General features: G+C 42.0%; 1 protein-coding gene across 7 annotated transcripts in view; it reads left to right on the top strand.

Moving 5' to 3' along the window:
• The first annotated feature begins 818 nt into the window (after positions 1-818).
• Positions 819-27,199, top strand: part of Thoc2 (THO complex 2) — a 149,242-nt gene continuing 122,861 nt past the window's right edge. For 4 of the 7 annotated variants that reach the window (XM_045140069.1, XM_045140068.1, XM_045140067.1 and 1 more), the window contains exons 1-3: positions 819-915; positions 21,435-21,493; positions 21,917-22,012. In XM_045140069.1, coding sequence (XP_044996004.1) covers positions 845-915; positions 21,435-21,493; positions 21,917-22,012 — 226 coding nt within the window. In that variant the 5' untranslated portion in view covers positions 819-844. The remainder of the gene's footprint in view (positions 916-21,434; positions 21,494-21,916; positions 22,013-27,199) is intronic. The other 3 variants (XM_045140072.1, XM_045140071.1, XM_045140070.1) reach the window with 2 other exon arrangements.

The following is a 27,199-nucleotide window of genomic DNA, read 5'->3' as shown; positions in this document are numbered from 1 at the left end:
CTTAATCCCAGCACTTAGAAGACAGAGAGGTAGGATGATTGCTGTGAGTTCAAGGCCACCCTGAGACTACATAGTGAATTCCAAGTCAGCCTGGGCTAGAGTGAGGCCCTACCTCAAATAAACCCTCCTCACAATGTTTTGTTTTTTTTTTGGTGTTTTTAAAGTTCATTTATTTGCAAGCAGAGAGAGAGAGAGAGAGAGAGAGAGAGAGAGAGAGAGGGAGAGATTGAATGAATGAGATTAGGCACACCAGGGTCACCAGCCACTGCAAAGGAACTCCAGATGCTTGTGCCTCTTTTGCTCTACATGGGTACTGGGGAGTCGAACCTCGGTTCTTAGGCTTTGCAGGCAAGCGCCATAACCGCTAAACCATTTCTCCAGTCCCCCCATAGCTTTTTGAGACAAAAGAAAAAGAAACCCCACAGTCCTGTCTTTCCCAGACTGCGAGCTCATTGAAGGTAGGCATCATGTCATGGTTTATGGTTTCCTTATCCTGTATCTAAGCACATACTGAGTGCTTGAAAAAGGGTGGCCTGGGTTGGCTATTAAGGAAGAAGATGGGGGCGAGGAGTCGGTCTCGGGGTGGCAGGTTTTCTGTTTTAAAGGGAGGCCAGGGCGAGGACAGTGAGGGCGTGGCTGGCGGAGTGACTTTGGCGAAGGAGACCGCGGCTCGGGGCCACCTCTTTGTCGGCGAGGCCTGGGGCTTTCCGCCCGGTCGCCAGGGAGGTGGGGCGGGAAATCTAAAACCAAACTCCCAGCTTCCGTCATTCCCCGTGGGCGGTGCTCCCCTTTGACCCCCGCTCGCGTGCTACACATCCGGGCCACTGTTACTAGTGAGGGGAAGATGGCGGCCGCGAATGTGTTGGTTCCCGCAGAGTGGATAAAGAACTGGGAGAAATCTGGGAGAAGCGACTTGTGAGTGTGGCGGCGGAATCAGGCGGAGGCCCGGCCGGGCCTCGGTGTCCGCGGTCGGGGGCAGCGGGAATGGCAGACCGGCGGGGGGCCGGGGAGGGACCCCCTCCCCCACCCGGGCGGCGGGTGTGGATGGCTGGCCAGGAGTTTCGAACTAAGGGAGGAGCGGCGCCTCTAACCGCTGTCGAAGCTCGGTACTTTGCCGGCCTCCGCGAAATCCCCGCTGGTCCGCGGCAGTCCAGCTTCCTTTTTGTCTCTTAGCAGAACTTCCGTCTCGCCCCTGCGGGTCCCGGTGCTTCTGCTTGGTCTCTTTTTGTCTGTCTGTCTCTTGCTTAAGCTCACTTGGCCCTTTCTCTTGATGGCTCTGTAAGGGAGGGATCCGGACTTTGCCTTTCTCACAGTCCCACGTCTCCAGATGCCTTAGGCTTCGACCCCGCAGGTTTGGAACCTGTGCTCTCCTTTGCCCAGAGTCCGAGGAGGGCGAAATGTCCCGAACTCACTGTCTGACCCTCGAGCCGGGTGCTTGTGCCCGGGGCGTCGCGATGCGTCCCGCTTGGCACCTCTTAGTCTCCTGGGGAGCAGAGTCCGGGTTCTGCCGTGGGCAGGGACTGCCTTTTTCCCCCCGAAGTCTCAATGGCTCTGCTCTGCTTTGTCTTTTAACCTTCTGACAGCGATTTGGGGTTGGATGCAACTTTCATCACCAAATGTTTCTTAAACCCCATTTTATCGTGGGACTAGAACTCATTCTGGCTACTCCCCAGGCTTCCTGAGCACCTAGTACGATGTTTCCTTTAGTCATATAACAGTATCTTTTTCCGGTAATATAGAAAATAGTCAATTGCCTTACTGATGGTTTTCTCGCTCAGAATAGCGCGCCACCCCGTTCACCCCCACTTCATTTAAGTACCGAAACCAACCACACATTTGCAACAGAAAGGCCTAATTTCCGTTGCTGACTTGCTTTAGAACTTTATAGCACTGCCCTGTATATAACATTAATTCTTGTTAGCCATTTGGGTCGTCTACCATCCCTCTCCCAGTCGCCGGCTCACAGTTGCAGGTGCGAAGATAGGAATCTTTGAAACTTCGTTACTTGGAACGAAGTACTCAGAACGCCTTGCCAGATCTCGCTCTTGTCATGTTGCCAGGCTATATGACTTACTCTTCCCCGCACCCCCATCGCTGTTTCATGAAACTTAACAGCCTGAGCCCTAGAATTGGATTGTCTGAGTAAGCGGCCTTCTTAGCCACTTAAACTAACTGAGTGACCTTGGGTAAGTTCCTTAACCACTTTGACTGTTTCTCCTTGAGTAAATTGGTACTCTGCTCAAAGGATCGTGAAGACTAATTCTGTAAAGTACTTGGCTTATAGTAAATGCTCAAGTGATAGCTATTAAAAGTGATGTTATTCCAGCCTTTAGATATTTAGACTTCTCTGGACAGCTCTTGCACTTAAAGTCTGTACCACCTTGGTTAGCAATTGATTTGTCTCTGACTCCATGTGTATTTACTTTTTATACACTAATGAACTGAGGGATTCTTGAAGGAAATGACTGTTTCATCTCTTTTGGTTCAATATTGCCTCCAGAACATACTTGTAATGATTATTGTTTTATTAACCCACGGATAAGTCAGTTTGATACATACTTTTTTTTTTTTTTTTGAATTTTCGAGTTAGGGTCTAACGTAGCCCAGGCTGACCTGGAATTCACTACGTAGTCACAAGTGTGCCCTCGAACTGACTGCGGGCCTCCTACCTCTGCCTCCCGACAGCTTGGGATTAAAGGCGTGCGCCACCATGGCCCCGCTGTCTTTTGACATCTATTCATTTATTAAGGGACTTGTCACCATTATAGGTTGCTCAGTTTCCTCCTTCCAGCTGGATTTTCTCTCCCCCTCCCCCATTTTTTTTTGAGGTAGGGTCTCACTCCAGCCCAGGCTAACTTGTAATTCACTATGTAGTCTCAGGGTGGCTTCAAACTCACGGTGATCCACCTACATTTGCCTCCTGAGTGCTGGGGTTAAAGGCGCTTCTCTTCCTTTTTTGTTAATATTTATTAGAAAGAGAGAGCGAGAGCGAGCGAGAAAATGAGAGTGCCAGGGCCTCTAGCCACTGCAAATGAACTCCAGACTCATGCGTCACCATGCGCTATCTGTCTTACGTGGGACTTGGAGAATGGAACTGAGGTTCTTAGGCTTCTCAGGTGTAGCCTTAACTGCTAAGCCATCTCTCCAGCCCTTCTCTTCCTTTTTTAATAGTATTTGGTATTACATGCTCTATCAGTGAACTACATTCATAGGCGCCAACTGGTGGATTTGGCAGTTTTATTGGTCATCTTATGATGACGAATGTTATGGACAGGAGGAGAAACCAAGGTGATGGATTAGGTAAAAAAAAAAAAATACCCAGTTAAGCAGAGTGTGGTGGCTACATAGTGAATTTCACGTCAGCCTGGGCTAGAGCGGGACCCTACTTCAAAAACCAAAAAAATAAAATAAAATTCTGGATGTGGTGGTGCTTGCCTCTAATTCCAGCACTTGGGTGGGAGGATTGCTGTGAATTCAAGGCCAGCCTGACATTAAGTAGTGAGTTCCAGGTAAGCCTGGGTTAGAGAAACCCTACCTCAAATAAAAAAGAAAATCTCAGGCTGGAGAGGTGGCTTAGTGGTTAAGGCACTTGCCTGCAAAGCCTAAGGACCTTAGTTCTATTCCCAAGCACCCGGGTAAATCCAGAGGCACAAAGTGGTTGGTGCATGTGTTGAGTTGGTTTTCAGTGGCTGGAGCCCATTCTCTCTCTGCCTTTTTCTCTCACTCTCTCTCAAATAAATAAGTACAATTCTCAAAAAAATTCTCATCTAGGCATGATTCATGCCAATAATCAGAACTCACTCAGGAGGCTAAGGCAGGAAGATCCTGAGTTCAAGGACTGCCTAGGCTGCTCACAAGATCCAGGAAAGTCTACGTGATATATATATCTATATATCTATATCTATATATCTATATCTATAGCTATCTATATATATATATATATATGTACACATACACACATACATACATACATATACATACATACATATATATTTTTTCAAACACGTATTACTTTTCTCTTTTTTGCTTAAAATTATTTCCTGTTATATCCATTTTCCTGTAAATGTGTTGTTTTCATTTTTCTTTATGTATGTCCATATTTTTTAAAATTTATTTTTATATATTTTATTTATTTATTTATTTGAGAGAGAAAGAATGGGCACACCAGGGCCTCAAACTACAGCAAACAAACTCCAAATGCATGCACCCCTTTGTGCATCTGGCTTACGTGGGTCTTGGAGAGTCGAACTGGGATCCTTTGGCTTTTCAGGCAAACATTTTAACTGCTAAGCCATCTTTCCATCCCTTGCCCATCATTTTAAACTTTCTGTTTTTGTTTTTTTTGAGGGTTGGTCTCATGTAATCCAGATTGGCTTTGCACTTGATACAAAGCTGAGGATGACCATGAGCTTCTGGTCTTCCTCACCTAAGTGATGGGATTACAGGTGTGTCCCACCATACACAGTTTATGTGGTGCTGGGGATTGAGCCCAAGTCTCCATTTGTGCTAGGCAAGCACTCTTATCAGCTGAGCTATTCTCAGCCTGTTAAATTTCTATTTTGAGAAAGTGCCTTGCTTAATTGTCTATGCCAGCCTTGAACTTGCAATCCTGCTTTAGCCTCCCAAATGGCTGGGATTACAAACCATGCCATAATGACACACACACACACACACACACACACACACACACACACATATATATATATACATACACACACATATATGTACACATACATACATACATATATATGTACATATATATATATATGCACATACACGTATATATGTAATTTTTTTTTGAAGTAGGGTCTCACTGTAGCCCAGACTGACCTAGAATTCACTATATAGTCTTAGGGTGGCCTCGAAATCACAGTGATCCTCTGTCTTCCAAGTGCTGGGATTAAAGGTGTGCACTACCATATCTGGCAAGATTATTTTTTAAAAAATAATTTTGTTTTTATTTACTTATTTGCAATCAGAGAGGTAGGGAGAATGGGTGTGCCAGGGCCTCTAGCCATTGAAAACAAAATCAAGATTCATGTGTTACTTTGTGCATCAGGCTTTACATGGGTACTGGTGAATTGAACCCAAGTCCTTAGGCTTTGCAGGCAAGCACCTTAACTACTGAGCCATCTCTGCAGCCCCAATAATGAGATTTTCTTAAAGAGTCTTAACATATTGAGTCAGACGTGGTGACTGATGTGCCTTTAGTCTCAGGAGATTGAGGTAGGAGGATTACCATGAGTTCAAGGCCAACCTGTGGCTACAGAGTGAGTTCTAAGTCAGCTTGGGCTAGAATGAGACTCTGTCTGAAAACAAAAATGAAGAGTCTAACATATCACCATATAGCCATTTGTTTCCATTTATATTTTATCTCTTTCCCTTGTATGGAAATGTTAGCATTTTCATTTTGTTAAACAATATTAGCCAAGTCTTTGGGCTTTGTGTTCAAGTGAGAGACCCCCCCCCCAAGTCAGTAAAATAATGTAAAAAGTATTTGAGAAAGACACAACTCTGGCCTGTACCTTTACATACACATGCATGTGTACCCGCACACATGCAAATATACATACATGTACACACACCATATATGTATGTATGTATAATGTGTATATATATATAAAATCATATATGTATGTGTATATATATAATGTGTAAAAAAGAAAAAATGTGATGTTATTTTATAAGAGTGTTCATTTCTTGTCTGTGATATCTTACCAGTATAGGACTGTTCTGAGAGTCACAGTCAGATACAGTGTCATACTGACACAACAACATGAGCTTGGGAATAGACTAGAGTTAGGGCAACTTGCATATCATTCTGTGGGTCCTTGGGTTTAGTTCTCATCACTGGGGAAACAAAACAGCATGAGATACATAGAGCATTTTATAATTTTCAAGAACAGTTTCTGGTCTTATAAAATATTCAAGTTTTTTTTTCCTGATAGTACTGTAATTTACAGGGCAGTATACCTGATGCAATAAAATGAGAAGAAACTGGGCATGGTGGCACATGCCTTTAATCCCAATACTTGAGGCAGAGGTACGAGGATCTCTGTGAGTTGGAGGCCAATCTGAGACTACATAGTGAATTCCAGGTCAGCATGAGCTAGAGTGACACCCTACCTCAAAAAAAAAAAAAAAAAAAAAAAAGAATAAATAAAAAAGAGAAGAAAGCCAGGTGTCGTGGTACACACCTTTAATTCCAGTACTTGGGAGGCAAAGGTGGGAGAATAGCTGTGCGTTCAAGGCCACACTGAGACTACATAGTATATTCTAGGTCAGCCTGGGCTAGAGCAAAACCCTACCTCGAACTCCTCCCAACTAAAAAAATAAAAATAAAAAAAAGCCAGAATGAGAAGAAAAAGACAAAATTCCAGTAGGTAAAGGACCTCAGTAATGCACATGGTTTTCATTAATCAATAGTTGCTCTTTTTTGAAACTGAACTTGTTTAATCTATTGTAGTACCTTTTTCTTTTTACTGAGTAGGCTCTCCCTGTAGCCCAGGCTGAACTGGAACTCACTCTGTAGACCCAGGCTGGCCTCCAACTCACAGCCGTACTCCTACCTCTGTCTCCCTCATGCTGGGATTAAAGGAGTGTGCCACCACACCCTACCACTATAGTAATTTCTCTGACTGAATCACCCTTCCTTCTGTGGCAGATTGTTTTTTTTACAGTTTCCTAGTCATATGCATGTAGGATAACTGTCTCAAAGTAAGCTAAGTCCTGCTGATAGTACCCTTGCTGTCCTCTAAGGATTGTAGTCCTTTCCTACTCTTCCTTTTTTTTTTTCAGGGTAGGATTTCATTTTAGTCCAGGCTGACTATGTAGTCTCAGAGTGAGTGCTGGGATTAAAGGTGTGTGCCACCACAGCCAGCTGTTTTTTTTTTTTTTCTTTTCCATTTCACTTACTTTTTAAAAATGTTTTGTTTATAAGCAGGGAGAAGAAAAAAACCCTTATTTTTAGTTATTTATTTGTAAGCAGAGAGAGGGTTGAGAACTCACCAGGGACTCCAGCCGCTGCAAACAAACTCCAGATGTGTGCACCATTTTGTGCATCTAGCTTTACATGGGTACTGGGGAATTGAGCCCAGGTTGTTAGTCTTTGCAGGCAAGTACCTTAATCAATGAGACGTATTTCCTTCTCAGAAGAAGAACAATTTCTTTTATTTTTATTTTTATTTTTCCTGTTTTTCGAGGTAAGGTCTCACTCTAGTCCAGGCTGACCTGGAATTCACTATGTAGTCTCAGGGTGGCTTTGAACTCATGATGGTCCTCCTACCTCTGCCTCCTCTGAGTGCTGGGATTAAAGGCATGCGCCACCACACTCAGCCTAAGAAGAATTTTTTTTTTTTTTTTTGGTTTTTCAAGGTAGGGTCTCACTCTAGCTCTGGCTGACCTGGAATTAACTCTGTATTCTCAGGGTGACCTCAAACTCATGACAATCCTCCTACCTCTGCCTCCCGAGTGCTGGGGTTAAAGGCGTGCACCACCAAGCCCCGCTTTAAGAACAATTTCTTTATTGTGTCCCATAAAAAGCAGTTGTCTATTAGGTAGAAGGTGTTAACTTTGAAGACTAAGGTTTGTTAGGTAATTAAGCAGAGAAGTAAAACTATATTTCATCTATCAAAATGGTTCTTCTTAGGCCGGGTGTGGTGGCTCATGAGCTAGAGCAAGACCCTACTTTGAAACTCTAAAGAAACAACAACAGCAAAAGAAAATAATAGTTACAATGGTGTTACCTTACAAAAGCAATTGAGATAAAATAATTCGGGCTGGAGAGATGGTTTAGCTGTTAAGACACTTGCCTGCAAAGCCAAAGGACCTTGGTTCAATTCCCCAGGACCTAGGTAAGCCAGATGCACAGCATAGCACATGCATCTGGAGTTCGTTTGCAGTGGCTGGAAGCCCTGGTGTGCCCATTCTCTCTTTCTCCCTCTCTCTTTCCCTCTCTCAAATAAATAAATAAAAAAATACTTTAAAAAATATTTTTTTAGTTTTATTGAGGTAGGGTCTCACTCTAGGCCAGGCTGACCTGGAATTCACTATGTGGTTACGCATGCCTTTGTTTATTTATTTATTAATTTATTTATTGCTTTAATTCCAGCACTTGGAAGGCCCAGGTAAGAGGATAGCCATAAGTTTGAGGCCACCCTCTGCCTGTCTGTCCATAAAGTTTTTTTTTCTTTAAACCATTTACTTATCCAAATAAGAAGTTTGTTAAGTCTCAATATTGATAAATAAAGCTTTAAAATTTGCCAAATGTTTCAGATGCCATTCTTTTCTTTCAATGAGGTATAATCTCACTCTAGCCTGGCCTGTCCTAAAACTACTTCCAGGCTGATCTCGAACTCACAGCTCAGATACCCTTTTTTTGTCCTATGAAATGATTTTAGACATTCTGTAAATGCTGAATTTCTTAGTAGGAGTGGAGACAAAACCATTCTAAGAAATTTTAGGCTTGGTTGTATGTTTTTTTTAAAAAACTTGTTTTAAATTAGGCCATTAATCTGAAATCTTTTCCATTGTGGTTTTTGTTTTTGTTTGTTTGTGTGAGGTAGGTTTTCACTCTAGCCCAGGCTGACCTGGAATTCACTATGTAGTCTCAGGGTGGCCTCGAACTCACGGTGATCCTTCTACCTCTGCCTCCCAAGTGTTGTGATTAAAGGTGTACGCCACCATGCCAGGCTTCTCTCTTTATTTTATTTATTTATTTATTTATTTATTTATTTATTTTCAGGCAGGGTCTCACTCTGGCCCAGGCTGACCTGGATTTAACTATGTAGTCTCAGGGTGGCCTTGAACTCATGGCCATCCTCCTACCTCTGCCTCCCAAGTGCTGGATTAAAGGTGTATACCACCACACCTGGCTTTATTTTATTTTTTAATATTTTGTTTATTTTTATTTATTTATTTGAGAGCAACAGACAGAGAGAAAGAGTCAGGGAGAGAATGGGCGCATCAGGGCCTCCAGCTACTGCAAACAGACTCCAGATGCATGCGCCGCCTTGTGCATCTGGCTTACGAGGGTACTGGAGAATCGACCCTCAAACTGGGGTCCTTAAGCTTCACAGGCAAGTGCTTGTCTCTCCAATCCACTTTTTATTTTATTTTTATTTATTTGAGAGAGAGAAAGAGGCAGATAAGAGAATGGGTACCCCAGAACCTCTAGCCACTGCAACAAACTCCAGACGCAGGTGCCACCTTGCGCATCTGGCTTACGTAGGTACTAGGGAACTGAATGTGGGTCCTTGGGTTTCACAGGCAAGTTTCTTAACTGTTGAGCCATCTCTCCAGCCTCTCCCTTTTATTGAGACAGAGTCTTGTTATGTAGCCCAAGCTGGCCTGAAAATCTGTTTAGCTTGGTCTGGTCTAGAACTGATTTCCAGTGCTTGAAACTTTTTTTTTTTTTTTTTTTTCGAGATAGGGTGGCTAGATGCCCTGGTGTGCCCATTCTCTCTAATAAATAAAAAATTAAGCCAGGTGTCATGGTGCATGCCTTTAATCCTTGCATTTGGGAGGCAGAGGTAAGAGGATTGTCATGAGTTCAAGGCCACCATGAGTCTACAGAGTAAATTCCAGGTAAGCCTGGGCTAGAGCAAGACCCTACCTCGAAAAACCAAAAACTAAAAAAAAGAAAAAAAAAAAAAAACAAAACACCAGCATTCACAACATATTTCTGAAGCCCTTAGAAGAAAAGCAAAAGATCATCCATTCAGTTTTTCACAGATCTTTTTCTTTTCTTTAATTTTTTTGTTTCTTGAGGTAGGGTCTCACTCTAGCCCTGGCTGTTCTGGAATTCACTATGTAGTCTTAGGGTGGCCACAAACTCATAGCAATCATCTTACCCCTGCCTCATGAGTGCTGGAATTAAAGGCATGCACCACCACACCTGGCCCTTTCTCAGAACTTTGAGAGAAAATAGATTTTGTCCTTGTTTTCAGGTAACTGAGATAGTATCTCCAAAATAGCACAAAACTTTTTTTTTTTTCTTCAGGGTAAGGTTTCACTCTAATCCAGGCTGATCTGGAATTTACTATGTAGTCTCATAGTGGCCTTGAACTTACTGTGATCCTCCTACCTCTCTCTGCCTCCTGAGTGCTGGGATTAAAGGTGTGCAGTACCATGCCTGGCATAAAACTTTTTTTTTTTTTTTTGAGGTAGGGTCTTCCTCTAGCAGACTTGCAGGTGGACTTGGAATTCACTATGCAGTCCCAGGGTGGCCTTGAACTCACAGGGGTCCTCCTACCTCTGCTTCCAGAGTGCTTGGATTAAAGGTGTGTGCCACCATGCCAGGCTAAAACTTTTTAAAATATTTTTAAATAAGAGAGAGAAGAAGGGAGACAAGCAGAGAATAGACATGCCAGAGCCTCCAGCTTCTGCAAATGAATTTCAGATGCATGTCCCACTTTGTGTATCTGGCTTTATGAGAATCAAATCTTGGTCATTATTAGGCTTGGCAGGCAAGTGCCTTAACTGCTGAGCCAGTTCTTCAGCCCTGGTCTTCATTTATTTATTTTATTCATTCATTCATTCAAGGTAGGGTTTCAGTCTAGCCCAGGCTGACCTGGAATTCACTATGTAGTCTCAGGGTTGTTTCGAACTCAGAGTGATCCTCCTACCTCTGCTTCCTGAGTGCTGGGACTTACAGGCATGCGCCACCACGCCCAGACTATTTTTTTTTTTTTTGCATTTTTGATGTAGGGTTTCACTCTAGCCCAGGCTGACTTGGAATTCACTGTTTTCTCAGGGTGGTCTTGCACTCACGGCGATCTTCCTACCTCTTGCCTCCTTGTTCTTTTAATTGAGTTCTTGGAGAGAAAAGCACAGATAAATACGCACTTTATTTATTAATTTATTATGAGGGCTGGGGAGATGGCTAAGCAGTTAAAAACACTTGCTAAGCTTGCCAGCTTGGTTCACCCATGTTTGATTCCCCAGTACTTGTATAAAGCCAGATGCACAAAGTGGTGCATGTGTCTAGAGTTAGTTCACAGAGGCAAGAGGCCCTGGCATGTTCATATTCTCTCTCTAATAAATAATTAAATTAAAAAAAATGAAGCATGCCATGGTGGCACGTGCCTTTAATCCCAGCACTTGGGTGGGAGAGGTAGGGGAATTGCTATGAGTTCAAGGCCACCCTGAGTCTACATAGTGAATTCCAGGTCAGCCTGGCCTTGAGGAAGACTCTACCTTATTTTTTGGAGATATGATCTTACTTTATACCTGTCTTGAACTTTTGACTCTCCTGCCTCAATCTTTGAAGTTATGGAATTATAATCATGTATCACCATTACTGGCTAAGGCTGTAGTTCTTACTGTAGAAATTGTTTTTAGTTTTCATCTACAGAGAGACACTTTAAAAAAAATTGTTAATTTTTATTTATTTATTTGAGAGAAACAGAGAGAGAAAGAGGCAGATAGAGAATGGGTGCGCCAGGGCCTCTAGCCACTGCAAATGAACTGCAGATGCATATGCCCCCCCCCTTGTGCATCTGGCTTACATGGGTCCTGGGGAATCAAGCCTCAAACCGGGGTCCTTAGGCTACTCAGGCAAGCGCTTAATCACTAACCATCTTTCCAGCCCAAGACACATTAAAAAAATATTTATTTATTTATAGATAGAAAGAGGCAGAGAGAGAGAAAGAGAGAATGGGCACCCCAGGGCCTCCAGCCATTGCAAACAAACTTCAGACACATGTGCCACCTTGTGCATCTGGTTTACGTGGGTCCTGGGTGATCAAACCGTGGTCCTTTGTCTTTGCAGGCAAATGCCTTAACTGCTAAGCCATCTCAGAGAGACAGTTTTTGGAAAAAATTATTTATTAGAGACAGAGAGAGGGAGAGAGAGAATGGGCGCACCAGGGCCTCCAGCCACTGCGAATGAACTCCAGACGTGTGCGCCCCTTGTAAATCTGGCTAATGTGGGGAATTGAGCCTCAAACTGGTGTCCTTAGGCTTCACAGGCAAATGCTTAGCCGCTAAGCCATCTCTCAGCCCCTGCATACTAACTCCAGGTGCATGTGCCACCATTGTGCATCTGGCTTACGTGGGACTTGGAGAATCGAATCTGGGTCCTTAGGTTTCACAGTCAGGTGACTTAACTGCTAAGCCATCTCTCCAGCTCAGAAAGACACTTTTTGAGTAGGGAAATATATGTATCTATTATGTAAGTAAATTTCCTGAATATGATAGATAACACAATGATTCTGTACACAGTTTGAAAAAAATCTTTGAGATGCTAATTAATAGTGATGACATTATCATCTGCATGCTGATGAATAAGTTTGTGGCCTAGTGATTGACAATATAGAATTACATCTCAATTATTTTTCAGTTATGTAATGATGACTGTACCACTAGGTATGAGTTTGGAACACTGACAAAGCCCTTCCCCCTCAACCATTGGAAGGCTGATTGAAAAAGACATGTGCGTTAAGGTTACTGGGAGAAATAGAAGAAGAAGCTGTCAAAAATGTGAGGAAGCAAAGCCATTTTTCATAAGGAATTAAAAAGCAATTTATATTTATTTCCCCCTGCCCCTCCCCCCTTGATTTTGGTTTTTCGAGGGAGGGTCTCACTCTAGCCCAGGCTGACTGGAATTAAGAATGTAGTCTTACTTAGGCTGGCCTCAACCTCACAGCAGTCCTCCTACCTCTGCCTCCCTAGTGCTGGAATTAAAGGTGTGTACTACCAGGTCTGGCATACCTCTCTGTTTTTGAGACAGGATGTCATTCTGTATCCTAGGTTGGCCTTGAATTTGTAGCAGTCCTCCTGCCTCAGCCTTCTAAGGGCTTGGATTATAGGCATAAACCACCATATCTGGCTCTAATTTCTATTAGAAGGAATGTTTGACTGCTTCTTAGTAGCTTGAGGACAAAAGGAAAAGATGTGATGTAAATATTGTTCTATCAAATGCTAACACTGTAAAGGGAATCTGGGACCAGTGAGTAAATATTCAAGCATTTTCAGTACTCAGTAAAAAAAAAAATTAGATGGCAGGAGGTTTTAGATCATATTCTCTGATGGTAGTCAGAAGCAGATGTTATTTCTTTGCCTGCTGGAAGGAAAATGGATTTTGTTTTATGTTCCACATAAATTTGTGGTAAGTTACACACACAGTGGGGGGGGGGGGCGGGAGGGAGAGTTTTTTTGAGGTAGGGTTTCATTCCAGTCCAGGCTGACCTGGGTTTAAAGGTATGCACTACCATGCCTAGTAGCTTAACATATTTTGTGAAATTAGAAGCTTAAGTAATGTTCTCAACACCTTGAAATGGATGGATAGTTCTGGATAGTTCTCCAGGCTAAGTACTTGAAGGGGTTTGGGAGCAAATTTATACCAATTCATTTAATGTGTGTGTGTGTGTGTGTGTGTGTGTGTGTGTTTATTTGCAAGGAGTGAGAGAAAGAGGGAATGGGCCAGCCAGGGCCTAGTGTCGCTGCAAAGGAACTCCAGATACATGTGCTGCTTTGTGTATCTGGGCTTTATGTGGGTATTGAGGAATTGAACCCAGGCGTCAAGCTTTGCAAACAAGTACCTTTAATGCTGAATCATCTTTCTAGCCCTATTATTTTTATGTCCCCCCCCCCCCTCCGCCCAGACAGGGTCTCGCTGGTAACCCTGGCTAGCCTTGAACTCATGATAGTCCTCTTCCCCCAGCTTCTAGAGTATGGAATTAAAGGCGAGTACCACCATACCCTGATTTTGTTTCTGTATTTTTTTTTCCTTTTAAGGTAGGGCCTTATTCTGTCCCAGGCTGACCTGGAATTCACTGTGTAGTCTCAGGGTGGCCTCAAACTCACAGCACTTCTCCTACCTCAGACCCCGAATGCTGGGATTAAAGGCATGCCCCACCATGCCTTGTTTATTTCTGGCAGACCTGCAATTTACTATGTAATTTCAGGTGGCCTCGAACTCATGGTGACCCTCCTACCTCTGCTGAATTAAAGGTGTGTGCTACCAGATAGCCTAGCTTTGTTGAAGTTTTTTTTGTCATTTTTAAAACTTTTATTTATTTATTTGACAGAGAGGGAGAGATAAAGAGACATAGAGATTAAGCACTGCATATGAACTCCAGACACATGTGCCACCTTGTGCATCTGGCTTACATGGGTCCTGGGGAGTCAAACCTAGATCCTTTGGCTTTGCAAGCAAGTGCCTTAACAGATAAGCCATCTGTCCAGCCCTTTGTGAAGTTTTTAATGGTAGGTGATGGGTAAAGCCTTTAATGAAATTACCAAACATGCAGATTTAATTTATGAATTGCTTTTCTCTGCTGTTTTTTTAATTTTTAAATTTTTATTAGCATTTTCCATGATTATAAAAAAATATGCCATGGTAATTCCCTCCTCCCCCCACTTTCCCCTTTGAAATTCCATTATTTCTCTGGCTTTTTAGTCTTTGTTTTTGAAAATATTTGTAGATAGGCCTGGTGTTGTGTGAATGTAATCCCAGCTACTCAGGAGGTTGAAGCAGGAAGATCTTAAGTTCCAGGTCTGCCAGTGCTACAGAATGAGTTCAGGGCTAGCCTTGGCAACTTAGCAAAACGCTGTTTCAAAAGGAAAAAATCAAAATGAGATGATTTAGCTGAATGATAGTACTTGCTTAGCATGTGCAAAGTTCTAGGTTCAATTCCAAGGACCAAGGGAAAAAAAAAGAAAAAAAAATTATGAGTGAATTGTGGACCAGCACATGTTTATTCTATTGCTTTTACCTGATGATGGAATATTAAAATAATGAAAATTTTAAAAAAGGTGTGATGCAGGGTTATAAGCTACAACATAGATAAACTCTGATGATGGTACTGTGGCATCATGTTTTGCTTTAAATGTGATATATGGAGTGGGGGAGGTGGGAAGATGGCTCATGAGTTAAAGGTACTTGCAGTGGAAAATATGCTGGCCTGGGTTCAGTTCTCCAGTACACAGGTAAAGCCAGATGCACAAAGCCCTGGTGTGTCCATATTCTCTCTCTCTCTTCTTGCCTTTTTTCTTTTTCTTTTGTTTATTTTTTTATTATTATTATTTTTTTTTTTTGGTTTTTCGAGGTAGGGTCTCACTCTAGCCCAGGCTGACCTGGAATTCACTATGGAGTTTCAGGGTGGCCTCGAACTCATGGCGATCCTCCTACCTCTGCCTCCCGAGTGCTGGGATTAAAGGCGTGCGCCACCACGCCCGGCTCTTTTGTTTATTTTTATTTGTTTATTTGAAAGCGATGGACAGAGAGAGAGAAAAAGAGGCAGATAGAGAGAGAATGGACACGCCAGGGCCTCTAGCCATTGCAAACAAACTCCAGACGAGTGCGCCCCCCTTGCGCATCTGGCTAACGTGGGTCCTGGAGAATCGAGCCTCGAACCAGGGTCCTTAGGCTTGACAGGCAAGTGCTTAACTGCTAAGCCATCTCTCCAGCCCTCTTCTTGCCTTTTTTTTTTGAGGTAAGGTCTCGCTCTAGCCCAGGCTGACCTGGAATTCATTATGTAGTCTCAGGCTGGCCTCAAACTCCAGCAGTCCTCCTACCTCTGTTACCCTAGTGCTGGGATTAAAGGTGTGCACCAACACGCCCCTTTCCTTCTTTTTTTAAAAATATTTTTATTTACTTATTTCTTCGATATGGCGGGGGGAGAGAGAAAGAATATGAATGGGCATGGCAGGGCCCTTAGCCACGCAAACAAACTTCAGATGCATGTGCCACCTTGTGCATCTAGCTTATGTGGGTTTGGGGTAATTGAACCTGGGTCCTTAGGCTTTGCAGACAAGCACCTTAACCACTAAGCCATCTGTCTAGCCTTTCCTTTGAAGTAGAGTCTCACTCTAGCCCAGGCTAGTCTAGAACTCATGGCCATCCTCCTACATCTGTCTGAGTGCTGGGATTAACGGTGTGTGCTACCAAGCACAGATGGAACAAGAAACTTTAGAAAAATATTTATTTGAGAGAGTGTCTGTGAGTATGGGCATGCCAGGGCCTCTTGCTGTTGCAAATGAGCTTCAGATGCATGTGCCACATTGTACAACTGGCTTTATTTGTGTACTGGGGAATTGAGCCCTGGCTAGCAAGCTTAGTACGCAAGTGCCTCTAGCTAGTGAGCCATCTCCCCAGCATAAAAGACCCTGGCAGCCCTCATTTACTTCATTTTCTGTAAAGTGCTATGTGGCTTATAAGAAGAGTATCTTCTAAATTGTGAGATTTGACAAAAATACAGAAAAGTGCTTAAAACTTAAATGTAGAGCTTAAAATTGCTGTAAATTGTGCAAATTCAAATACAGTGGCACATCCTACACTCAGAGGTTGAGGCAGGAGAATCATGAAACTGAGGCTAGCCTGGTCTACATGAGATCCTGTCTCAAACAAATCAGCATCAATGACAAAATTCCCCCCAAAATACATATTATCTAATTTTCTATTTACCTATTTTTTTGGTGTTTCAAGGTAGGGTTTCACTCTAGTCCAGGCTGACCTAGAATTCACTATGTAGTCTCAGGGTGGCCTTGAATTCACAGTGATCCTCCTACTCTGCCTCCCAAGAGCTGGGATTAAAGGTGTGCAACACCACACCCGGCTCCATAACTTCTTTTTGATGAAACCCTTTTGCCCCTCTTGTTATATTTTTATTTTTATAATTTTTAATAAATTTTAAACTTATTTGAGAGAAAGAGAAAGCAAGAAGTAGAGAGAGGGAGAAGGAGAGAATGGATGCACCAGGGCCTCCAGCCACTGCATATGAACTACAGATGCAGGTGTACCCTTGTGCACATGGCTTACGTGGGTCCTGGAGAATCAAACTGGCAATGCCTTAACTGCTAAGCCATCTCTCCAGGCCCTTTTTTTTTTTTGAGACGGGTTTATTTAGTCTACGATGGCTAAGGATGACCTTGAAATTATAATCCTCCTAAATACTCTGAGTGCTGGACTAAAGGCATGCACCACCATACCCAATTTAATTTTTTTTTGTTGTTTTTTGTTTTTCAAAGTAGGGTTTCACTCTGGCCCAGGCTGCCTTGGAATTCACTATGTAGTCTCAGGGTAGCCTGGAACTCATGACGATTCTCCTACCTCTGCCTCCCAAGTGCTGGGATTAAAGGTGTGTGCCACCACACCCGGCTTCCAATTTTTAAAATGTAATACTGTTAATTATAAGGCTATGAAAATTGGTCCATTCTCATGTTGCTGGCTGGATTGTGTATGGAAATAGTTTTGCAAGATCTAACAGCTGAACTCAAGTAATCTATTGCTCATGAATCTCTACTTCAGTGCATACCCCACCAAAGCACATGCTTTTGTACAGCAAGGCACGCAAAGGGGAATGTTCTTTTTGGCACTGCTAGTACTAGCTTAGAAAGAGAAACAACAAAGACATTTATATGTTGCTTCAAGATACAAATTGAGGGTTCTGGTGTTTTTTTCTTTTTCTTTTTCTTTTGGCCTAGAACTCAGTGTGTAGTCCAGGCTGGCCTTAAACTCATGGCAGTCGTCCTGCCTCAGCCTCCTCAATACTATGATCACAGCAGTAAGCCATGTGCCCAGTTACAAGTTGTGGTTTAAATGATCTTGGAACTACAACAATAAAGCAACTGAACACAGGCTGTAGCATGGATGCATGCTAAAAATGTAATTGTTGAGCAAAAGGAGCCAATTGTACTAGAATACATATATGTGCTCGGATTCCTTTCTAACTAAGTACAAGAACAAATCAAGCTTAGCAAGTAGTAAACTTGTAAAGAAGAGATAGAGAAACCAGACTTTGTAGAAAATACCTGTAATCCCTACATGGAAAAGGTGGAAGCAGGAGGATCAGGGCTTCATGGTCATCATGAGCTATATAGTGAGTTTTAGGCCAGCCTGGGTTACCCTAGACCTTATCTCAAAAATGGCAAAAACCAAGCTGGGTGTTGTGGCACATGCCTTTAATCCCAGCAGAGGTGGGTGGATTGCCATGAGTTCGAGGCCACCCTGAGACTACATAGTGAATTCTAGGTCAGCCTGAGCTAGAGTGAGACTCTACCTCAAAAAAACAAACAAAAACCCCAACAAAACCCTAAACATATTAATGTAATGCTTATGCAGTAGTAGTTTATTTTGGCTTATATTTTCATAGCATCTTTTTAAAAAATATTTTTTTATTTGAGAGAGAAGAGGAGGCAGATAGAAAGAGAGAATGGGCACACCAGGGCCTCTAGCCACTGCAAACAAACTCCAGATACATGCACCCCTTGTGCATCTGGCTTATGTAGGTCCTGGGGAATCGAACCAGGGTCCTTATGCTTCACAGGCTAATGCCTTAACCTCTAAGCCATTTCCTCAGCCCATAGCATCTTTATATGTTGCTGGTCTTTTGGAGTTAAGGTTTAACCTTGTGATAGGTTTCTTTATATCTTTTAAAAAAATTATTTATTGGAGAGAGAGAGGGGAAGAGAGAGAATGGGCACGCCAGGGCCTCTAGCCACTGCAAACTCCAGGTGAATGTACACCCTTGTGCATTTGGCTTATGTGGGTACTGGGGAATTGAAAATGGTTCATTTGGCATTGCTGGAAAGCACTTTAACCACTAAGCCATCTCTCCAGTCCCTCTTTAGATCTTTTGTCTATATTACTTTTTAAAAAAATATTTTATTTATTTGAGAGACAGAGGAAGAGGCAGAGGGAAAGAGAGAGTGGGCGTGCTTGGGCCTCCAGCTGCTGCAAACGAACTCCAGACGCGTGCACCCTCCCCTTGTGCATCTGCCTTACGTGGGTCCTGGGGAATCGAACCAGGGTCCGAAGGCTTCACAGGCAAATGCCTTAACCGCTAAGCCATTTCCCCAACCCTATATTACTTTTTAAAATTTTTATTATTTATTTATTTTTTTAATTTTTAAATTTTTATTAACATTTTCCATGATTATAAAAAAAATCCCATGGTAATTCCCTCCCCCCCCCCACACCTTCCCCTTTGAAATTCCATTCTCCATCATATTACCTCCTCATCTCAAAAAATTTTTATGTTTTATATTTTATTTATTTATTTATTTTTTTTGGTTTTTCGAGGTAAGGTCTCACTCTGGCTCAGGCTGACCTGGAATTCACTATGGAGTCTCAGGGTGGCCTTGAACTCTCGGAGATCCTCCTACCTCTGCCTCCCGAGTGCTGGGATTAAAGGCGTGCACCACCACGCCCGGCATATTTTATTTTCTTCAAGGTAGGGTCTAGTCCAGACCTGGAAGTCACACTGTAGCTGTAGGTTGGCATCAAACTCACAGCAGTCTTCCTATTTTTGCCTCAAAATTGCTGGGATTAAAGGTGTGTATCACCACACATACTTTTTGTCTATATTTCTGTTGAATATTTTTTATTGATATGTAGGGGTTCTTTATATACTCTATATTTAGCCCTTTGTGGGTTACCCTGTATTTTGTGCATATATATATTGGGGTAGGCTTACATATCATTCCTAACAATGGTGACCTTTTAAAAATTCGAGAGAGAGCCCGGTGTGGTGGTGTACCCCTTTAATCCCAGTACTTGGGGAGGCAGAGGTAAGAGGATCACCGTGAGTTCAAGGCCAGCCTGAGACTACATAGTGAATTCCAGGTCAGCCTGGGCTACAGTGAGACCCTACCTTGAAAAACCAAAAAAGGGCTGGAGAGATGGCTTAGTGGTTAAGTGCTTGCCTGTGAAGCCTAAGGACCCCAGTTCAAGGCTCAATTCCCCAGGATCCACGTTAGCCAGATGCACAAGGGGGCACATGCTTCTGGAGTTTGTTTGCAGTGGCTGGAGGCCCTGGCTTGCCCATTCTCTCTCTCTGCCTCTTTCTCTGTCACTTTCAAATAAATAAATAAACATGAAAAAAAGAAAAACCAAAAAAAAAGAGGTTTTTTTTTTTTTTTTTTTTTTTTTTTTGTGCTGCTCAGGCTGCCTTAGAACTCAATATGTGACCCAGGCTGGCCTCAAACTCATGACTGAGGTTCCTTCTTTAGACTTCCCAGGTGCTGGAATAACAGGGATATGCCATCATGTTTGGCTGATGGTGACTTGTTTTTGAGCTAGGGTCTCCTTACACATCCCACGGTGACTCATATTCATTATCACTATCTACCTGATGTCTAATCTTACTGGTGACTTTTGATGAACAAACTATTCATTGCAATGTAGTCAGGTTAATCCATCATTTGCTTTATGACTAGTACATTTTATGTTTAATCCCTCATACATTCTCATTTGTGTTTGGGTGCCCCCCCCCCCCCCCCCCCGGCCCCGTGTCTTTGTGTCTCTCCAGCATCTCTAGTCCAAAAAGAAACTTACTGTGTATCTCAGGCTGACATCAACCTTTTGGCAATTTTCCTTCCTTGGCCTCCTGAGTGAAGGGTGAGCTTCCATCATACATGGTTAGAAAGTCTTTTTTTTTTTTTTCTGCCTTTTTGTTTTATTGTTTTCTCGAGGTAGGGTCTCACTTTAGCTCAGGGTGACCTGGAATTCACAATGCAGTCTCAGGGTGGCCTTGAACTCATGATGATCTTCCTACCTCTGCTTCCTGAGTGCTGATACTAAAGGTGTGCTCCACCATGCCCTGCTCACCCCCCTTTTATTAGCTGAACCAGTTCAAAACAGACTTGTTTTGAGACAGTATCTCATGCAGCCAGCTGGCTTCAAACTTGGTTGGAAAGATGACTGAGTGGTTAAGAAGCTTTTCTGCAGAGCCTACCGACCTGAGTTTGATTCCCCAGTACCCATGTAAAGCCAGATGCACAAAGTGGCACATGCCTCTGGAGTTCATTTGCAGCACCCCTTCTTTGTCTCTTTTTTCTCTTTGTTTGCAAATAAATAATAAATGAATAATTTACTTTTTCTTTAAAAAAAAGAGAAGAAAGTGGACTTGAACTTTGTCATCCTCTTACTTCCACCTCTGAAGTTCTAGGAATTCAGGTGTGTGCCGTCATATTTGGCAGAGATATTTACTTCTTCTTTTGTTTTCCTCAGTTTTTATTAAAATCTTCCATGATTATAAAAAATATCCCGTGGTAATACCCGATATTTACTTCTTATTGAGTTAGACCATGGCATAGTTTCTATACGAGGGGCAGTATAAATACTTTATTTAAAAAGTTTTCCAGTTTCCTGACTAATGAATTGATTTATCATCCTCTATTAGATAATTGGGGGTTTGTTTTGTCATTATGAGCTTAAACTATATAAACATAACTGGGCATTTCCATACACTTTTGTGTCCCCAAGGTAGGGTCTCACTCTCAGTCTAGGCTGACTTGGAACTTACACTGTAGTCCCAGGTTGGTCTTGAACTCACTGTGATCTTCTTACCTCAGCCTCATGAGAGCTGGGATTAAACACATGTAGCACTATTCCTGGCTCCATATAATTTTAAACTGATGAAACTTGCTCTATAGGAATCATCTATTTTTAGGCTTTGAAATTAATAGATTTTTTTGTTGCTTTATTTTAGTTTGCATTTATGCCGGCTTCTCACTGAAGATAAAAGCCATGACAGTTCAACCTACAGAGGTATGGTCTTAAAAAGTATTATAACTGTTTGTCATTTTTTGTGTGGATCTTCAAGGTAGGATCTCACTCTAGCCCAGGCTGACCTGGAATTCAGTATGTAGTCTCAGGGTGGCCTCAAACTCAAGGCGATCCTCCTACCTTTGCCTCCGAGTGCTGGGGTTAGAGGTGTGCGCCACTATACCTGGCCATAGCTATTTTTTAGTTTGATTAAAATTAATAAACTCATTAAATGTTGTATATGAAAACCAAAATTATAAGAGTATATGCTATGTAAAGTATGTATATGAATACCTTATAATCAGGATTAAAACTAGTTACAGAGTATATGTCTTGTATACTCAAATTATTTGACCTGTTTGTAATTCTGTAATGTAGCCTGACTTTTATAATTGGGATTTTATATATTTGTTTGAATTTCTTTAGGTAGCTGTACCAGTCATAAATGTGGGAGAAAGCTAGCAAGCATGGAGGAAGAAACTGTTTTGTTCCAGTTTGAAATAGAAAATTTCCATGAACAGAGTTGAGTGTTTTCACTAAAGCTGGTTTTGTTCAGGTGGTATCTGGGGATCTTATTAAAGGTGGTTGTCATGGAAAATATTATAAGCAAAGGATTTGTTTACTGCATATCACAAATAGGATTTAAGTAAAATGTTACATAATTAAAGAGGGTATAGATCTTAGTTTTAAAAGATTTCACTGTTTAACACTTATTAATTTTAAAACTATGCACATGAATTTAGCAAAGAAAGAGCAAAAATATAAGCAATTGTATGTAAGTTTAAAATATCTTCATTGGGCTGGAAATAAGATTGGCTTAGTGGATAAGGTGCTTGCCTGTGAAGCCTAAGGATCCAGGTTCGATTCCCCAGTACCTATGTAAGCCAGATGCACAAGGTGGCACATATGTCTGGAGTGTGTTTGCAGTAGCCAGAGGACCTTGTGTGTTCATTCTCTCTCTCTCTCTGTGTGTCTGTTTATCTTTCTATCTCTACCTGCCTCTTTCTCTCAAATAAATACTAAGATATTTTATTTTTATTTTTTTTTTTTTAAATTTTTTTTGATTTATTTTTATTTATTTATTTGAGAGTGACAGACAGAGAAAGAGGCAGAGAGAGAGAGAGAGAGAGAATGCGCACGCCAGGGCTTCCAGCTGCTGCAGATGAATTCCAGATGTGTGCGCCCCCTTGTGCATCTGGCTAACGTGGGTCCTGGGGAATCGAGCCTCGAACCGGGGTCCTTAGGCTTCTCAGGCAAGCGCTTAACCGCTAAGCCATCTCTCCAGCCCCTAAGATATTTTAAAAAATATTTTATTTATATATTGAGGGTAAATACTCTTGTTGAGGATAAACCCATATATTTTCAACATGAAAATAGTATTTATATAACCAAAATTCTATTTTAACCTAAAATATGTAAAATTTGTTAAATTGTGGGTTTGTGAATATTTAAGAATAGAATGTCTTTCTATAGATAAGTATATGTTTATTTCAACACTAATAGAGAGAATATACTTCTTGAAAGTTTTAAAAATATTTATTTACTTTTTTTTCCCCTTGAGTTAGGGTCTCACTCTGACCCAGGCTGACCTGCTGGAATTAACTATGTAGCCTTAGGGTGGCCTCAAACTCATGGTTATCCTCCTACCTCTGGTTTTCTAGTGCTGGGATTAAAGGATTGTGACACCACACCTGGCTAAATATTTATTTACTTTTTTTTTTTTTTTTTTTTTTTTTTGGTTTTCCAAGGTAGGGTCTCACTCTGGCTCAGGCTTACCTGGAATTCACTATGTAGTGTCAGGATAGCCTTGAACTCACACCGATCCTCCTACTTCTGCCTTCCAAGTGCTGGGATTAAAGGTGTGCGCCACCATACCCGGCTTATTTGCTTTTTATTTTACTTTATTTTTTTTTCCCCTAGGTTGGGTCTGGCTTTAAATTCCAGGCTGACCTGGAATTCACTATGTAGTCTCAAACTCATTGTGATCCTCCTACCTCTGCCTCCCCAGTGCTGGGAACAAAGGTGCATGCCACCATGCCTGTCTTACTTCTTTTTTTTTTTAATTCTGTCTTATTTCTTTTAAAATATATTTTATTTATTTGAGAGAGAGAAAGAGGGAGGGGAGAGAGAGAGAGAGAGAATATGGGCATGCCGGGGCCTCTAGCCACTGCAGACGAACTCCAGATACATGCACTACCTTGTTTGTCTGGCTTATGTGGGTACTGGGGAATTGAACGTGGGTCCTTAGGCTTTGCAGGCAAGAACCTTAACTGCTGGTCATCTCTTCAGCCTGAGAGAGAATCTACTTTCTAGAGAACATTTAGATGCTTGAATGGAAAGTCTTTCAAAAAATGCAAGCAGTTTTCATTTTTTGTTTTAGTAAGATTGGTTTTAACATCTCAGCTGTGTTTGTCATTCCAACATTATGGAGATGGAGGTAGGAGTATTGTGGTTTTAAGGACAACCTGAACTACATAGTGAGTTCCAGGCCAGTCTGAGCTATGTAGTGAATTCCTGGCTTCCACTCAACAATATCCCTAGCATATGACTCCCCCAAATTATTATTATTTTTTTAAACTTTTTAAAATATCTATTTATTTATCAGAGAAAGGAGAGAGAGAGTCCGAATGGGTGTTCCAGGGATTCCAGCCATTGTAAAGAACTCCAGATTCTTGGGTCCCCTTGTGCATCTGGCCATCGTGGGTCTTGGGGAATTGAACGTGGGTACTTTGGCTTTGCAAGCAACTGCCTTAACTGCTAAGCCATCCCTCCAGCCCTATTTTTTTCTTTATTGAGATAGGGTCTTGTTTTAGCCCAGGCTGAGCTGGAATTCACTATGTAGTCTCAGGGTGGCCATGAACTCACAGTGATCCTCCTACCTCTGCCTCCAGAGTGCTGGGATTAAATGCATGCACCACCACGCCCAGCTTCCCCAAATTATTAACTTGTTTTTTTCAACTTTTTACTGATATCTTCCATAAATATATCATGATCATAATCCCCACTTAATATTTCCCCTTTCCCCCACCCAAATCCCACCTCTGCTGAAACCCTACTTCTTTCCAGCTAGACTCTCTTCTATTTTTATGTCATCATTTTATCCCCTCTATTATGAAGGCCTTTTGTAGGTAACATCTGCCACTCTGAAGTTACGAATATCAAGGCTACTTTTGTGCCTGGGTGATAGCATCGTAAGCAGTCCCTACCATCCTTTGGCTCTTTCTTTCTTTCCTCCTTTTCTCCTTCTCCTTCTCTTCCTCCTCCTCCTTCTCCTCCCTTCTTCCTTCTTCTTCCTCCTCCTCCTCCTCCTTCTTTCTTCTTCTTCTTCTTCTTCTTCTTTTTTTTTTTTTTAAAGGTAGGGCCTCACTCTAGCCCAGGCTGACTTGGAATTCACTATATAATCTTGGTGGCCTCGAGCTCATGGCAATCCTCCTACCTCTGTCTCTTGAGTGCTGGGATTAAAGACATATGCTACCACACCCAGTTTGACTCTTACATTCTTTTCCACCACCTCTTCTGCAGTGGTCCTTGAGCCTTGGAGGTTGTGATAGAGGTGTCCTACTTAGTGCTGAACACTCCACTGTCACTTCTTATCAACACTTTGATGAGTTTTGAGTCACCCTAGTGTTCACCAGTGTCTGAAGAGAAGCTTCTCTAACCAGGAGGGAGAGTAGCATTAATATATGGGCATTGGGGCTGGAGAGATGGCTTAGTGGTTAAGCGCCTGCCTTTGAAGCCTAAAGACCCCAGTTCGACGCTCGATTACCCAGATGCACATGTCTGGAGTTCGTTTGCAGTGACTGAAGGCCCTGGCATGCCCATTCTGTCTCTTTCTCTCTGCCTCCTCTCTCTGTTGCTTTCAAATAAATAAATAAAAATAAAAATAAAATTGAGTATATGGGCATAAACAGAAGTATTTAGACAGCTGTTTGGTGAGCATAATATATCCATTTATCTAGACAACAGTAGTTGATTCCTCCCCTAGGGCTTATGATGTCCTCAGCCAAGGCTGTTGATTAGGTTTTCTGTAGCAGGCATGAATTCCAATTATTAACTTGTTTATCTAATTTATAATTGGGCTGGAAATACAGGTCAGTGTATAGCCTTTGCCTAGCAGTGTGAGACCCTGGATTCCATCTCCAGCATTACCAAAGATTTGCATGATCCCTCCTAGTACTTCTGAGGTTGGAATAATGCGTTTTTGTTCATGTCAGTCATTTGACTGCCAGGAAGGTAAGAGGTACAAAAACATGCCTTCATAAAAACACCTGATGTTAGGGTATGGAGGTGCATGCCTCTATTCCCAGCCTTGCTAAGGCAGAGGCAGGAAGAATGACAGTTTAAAGCTATCCTGAGATACATAGTGAGGCATTGTCTCACTCTCTCAAAACAAAAACAAACCAGAGGCTGATGTAGTACTATTGCTGTGAGATCAATTCCAGCCTGAGACTATACAGTGAATTCCAGGTCAGCTTTGGCTTGACCTCAAAAACCCCTCATCTACCCAACCCCCCTCAAAACACTACGAAACTGAAGCTTTTCACCATGCTTAGAATCAGGGCCTCCAGCTGCTGCAAACAGACTCTGGCTGCATGTGCTTCTGTGTGTATCTGGCTTTACATGGTCACTGGGGAATCAAATCCTGGTTGTTAGGCAAATGCCGTAACCACTGAGCCATCTCACAAAGCTCCCTGAATGTCTTTTCTTCAGAATCTTCTTTGTTTGATCTTATGGAGATTGAATATTTGTAGTATTCCCTCTTTTTATCCTCCCACCAAATTAATTTCATTTTAGGCAGGCAATTTCCCTTGCATACAATTTGTTCCTTTTCTATGTTGTCCCAGCTCTTTACTGATAAAGCAGTATTGTGATGATGGCTGAGTGGTGCTAGTAGTGATATTAGACACAACAAAGAACTGGCATCTTCATTATTCAAGCCCCAGAAAGAACTTATAAGAGTTTCTGAAGTTCCTTCTAGTTGTTCTGGTGGTTTCTCTTTGTAAAGGTAGGTTCTCTTCATGTAGCGCAGGCTACATTCAAGGGTGGCCTTGAACTCACAGAGATCAATCTACCTCTGCTTCCCAAGTGCTGGGATTAAAGCCATGTGCCACCATGCCTGGCTTAGTGTGGATATTTTTATATTGCCGTGGTGTCAGCACAATGACCCAGTCCACTTGTTCACTATTTTAATCATCTGTGATTAAGATGAGAACTCCCTGAGCCCCAGAGAGCACCATAGAACATAGTCTCATGGGAGAGCAGCTAGTGCTGATCAGGTGTTTTGCCCTTGTAAGTGATTGCTTTTTAAAAGTTCTTTGTTGCCTGGATAATTTTAAATATTATTGCCTATTTTGTACAGCATTTTAAAAATGGAAATGAAAATAAAATTGATCTTGTAGTCCTACCATTTGCTTATAACACAATGAAGGTGTAGTTGTGATTAGAGCATAATATTTCATAATAAATTATTCAGAATGATTTGTGATAATCTGATTTTATTTGTTTAGAAAACAATTTAATGGGCACATTTATTTCATTGCAGAAGTATTTTTTTTTGTTTTTGTTCAAGGTAGGTTCTCTCTCTAGCCACTATGTAATCTCAGGGTGGCCTCGAACTCACTGCGATCCTCCTACCTCTGCTTCCCAAGTGCTGGGATTAAAGGCATGCGCCACTATGCGCGGCTTTCTTTATTTTTTAATGTTTGTACT

The sequence above is a fragment of the Jaculus jaculus genome, chromosome X (genome assembly GCF_020740685.1).
Source record: "Jaculus jaculus isolate mJacJac1 chromosome X, mJacJac1.mat.Y.cur, whole genome shotgun sequence".
NCBI classification, from domain to species: domain Eukaryota; kingdom Metazoa; phylum Chordata; class Mammalia; order Rodentia; family Dipodidae; genus Jaculus; species Jaculus jaculus.
The sequence above is the reverse complement of the archived record's forward strand: the minus strand, read 5'-3'. Positions and strand labels throughout refer to the sequence as shown.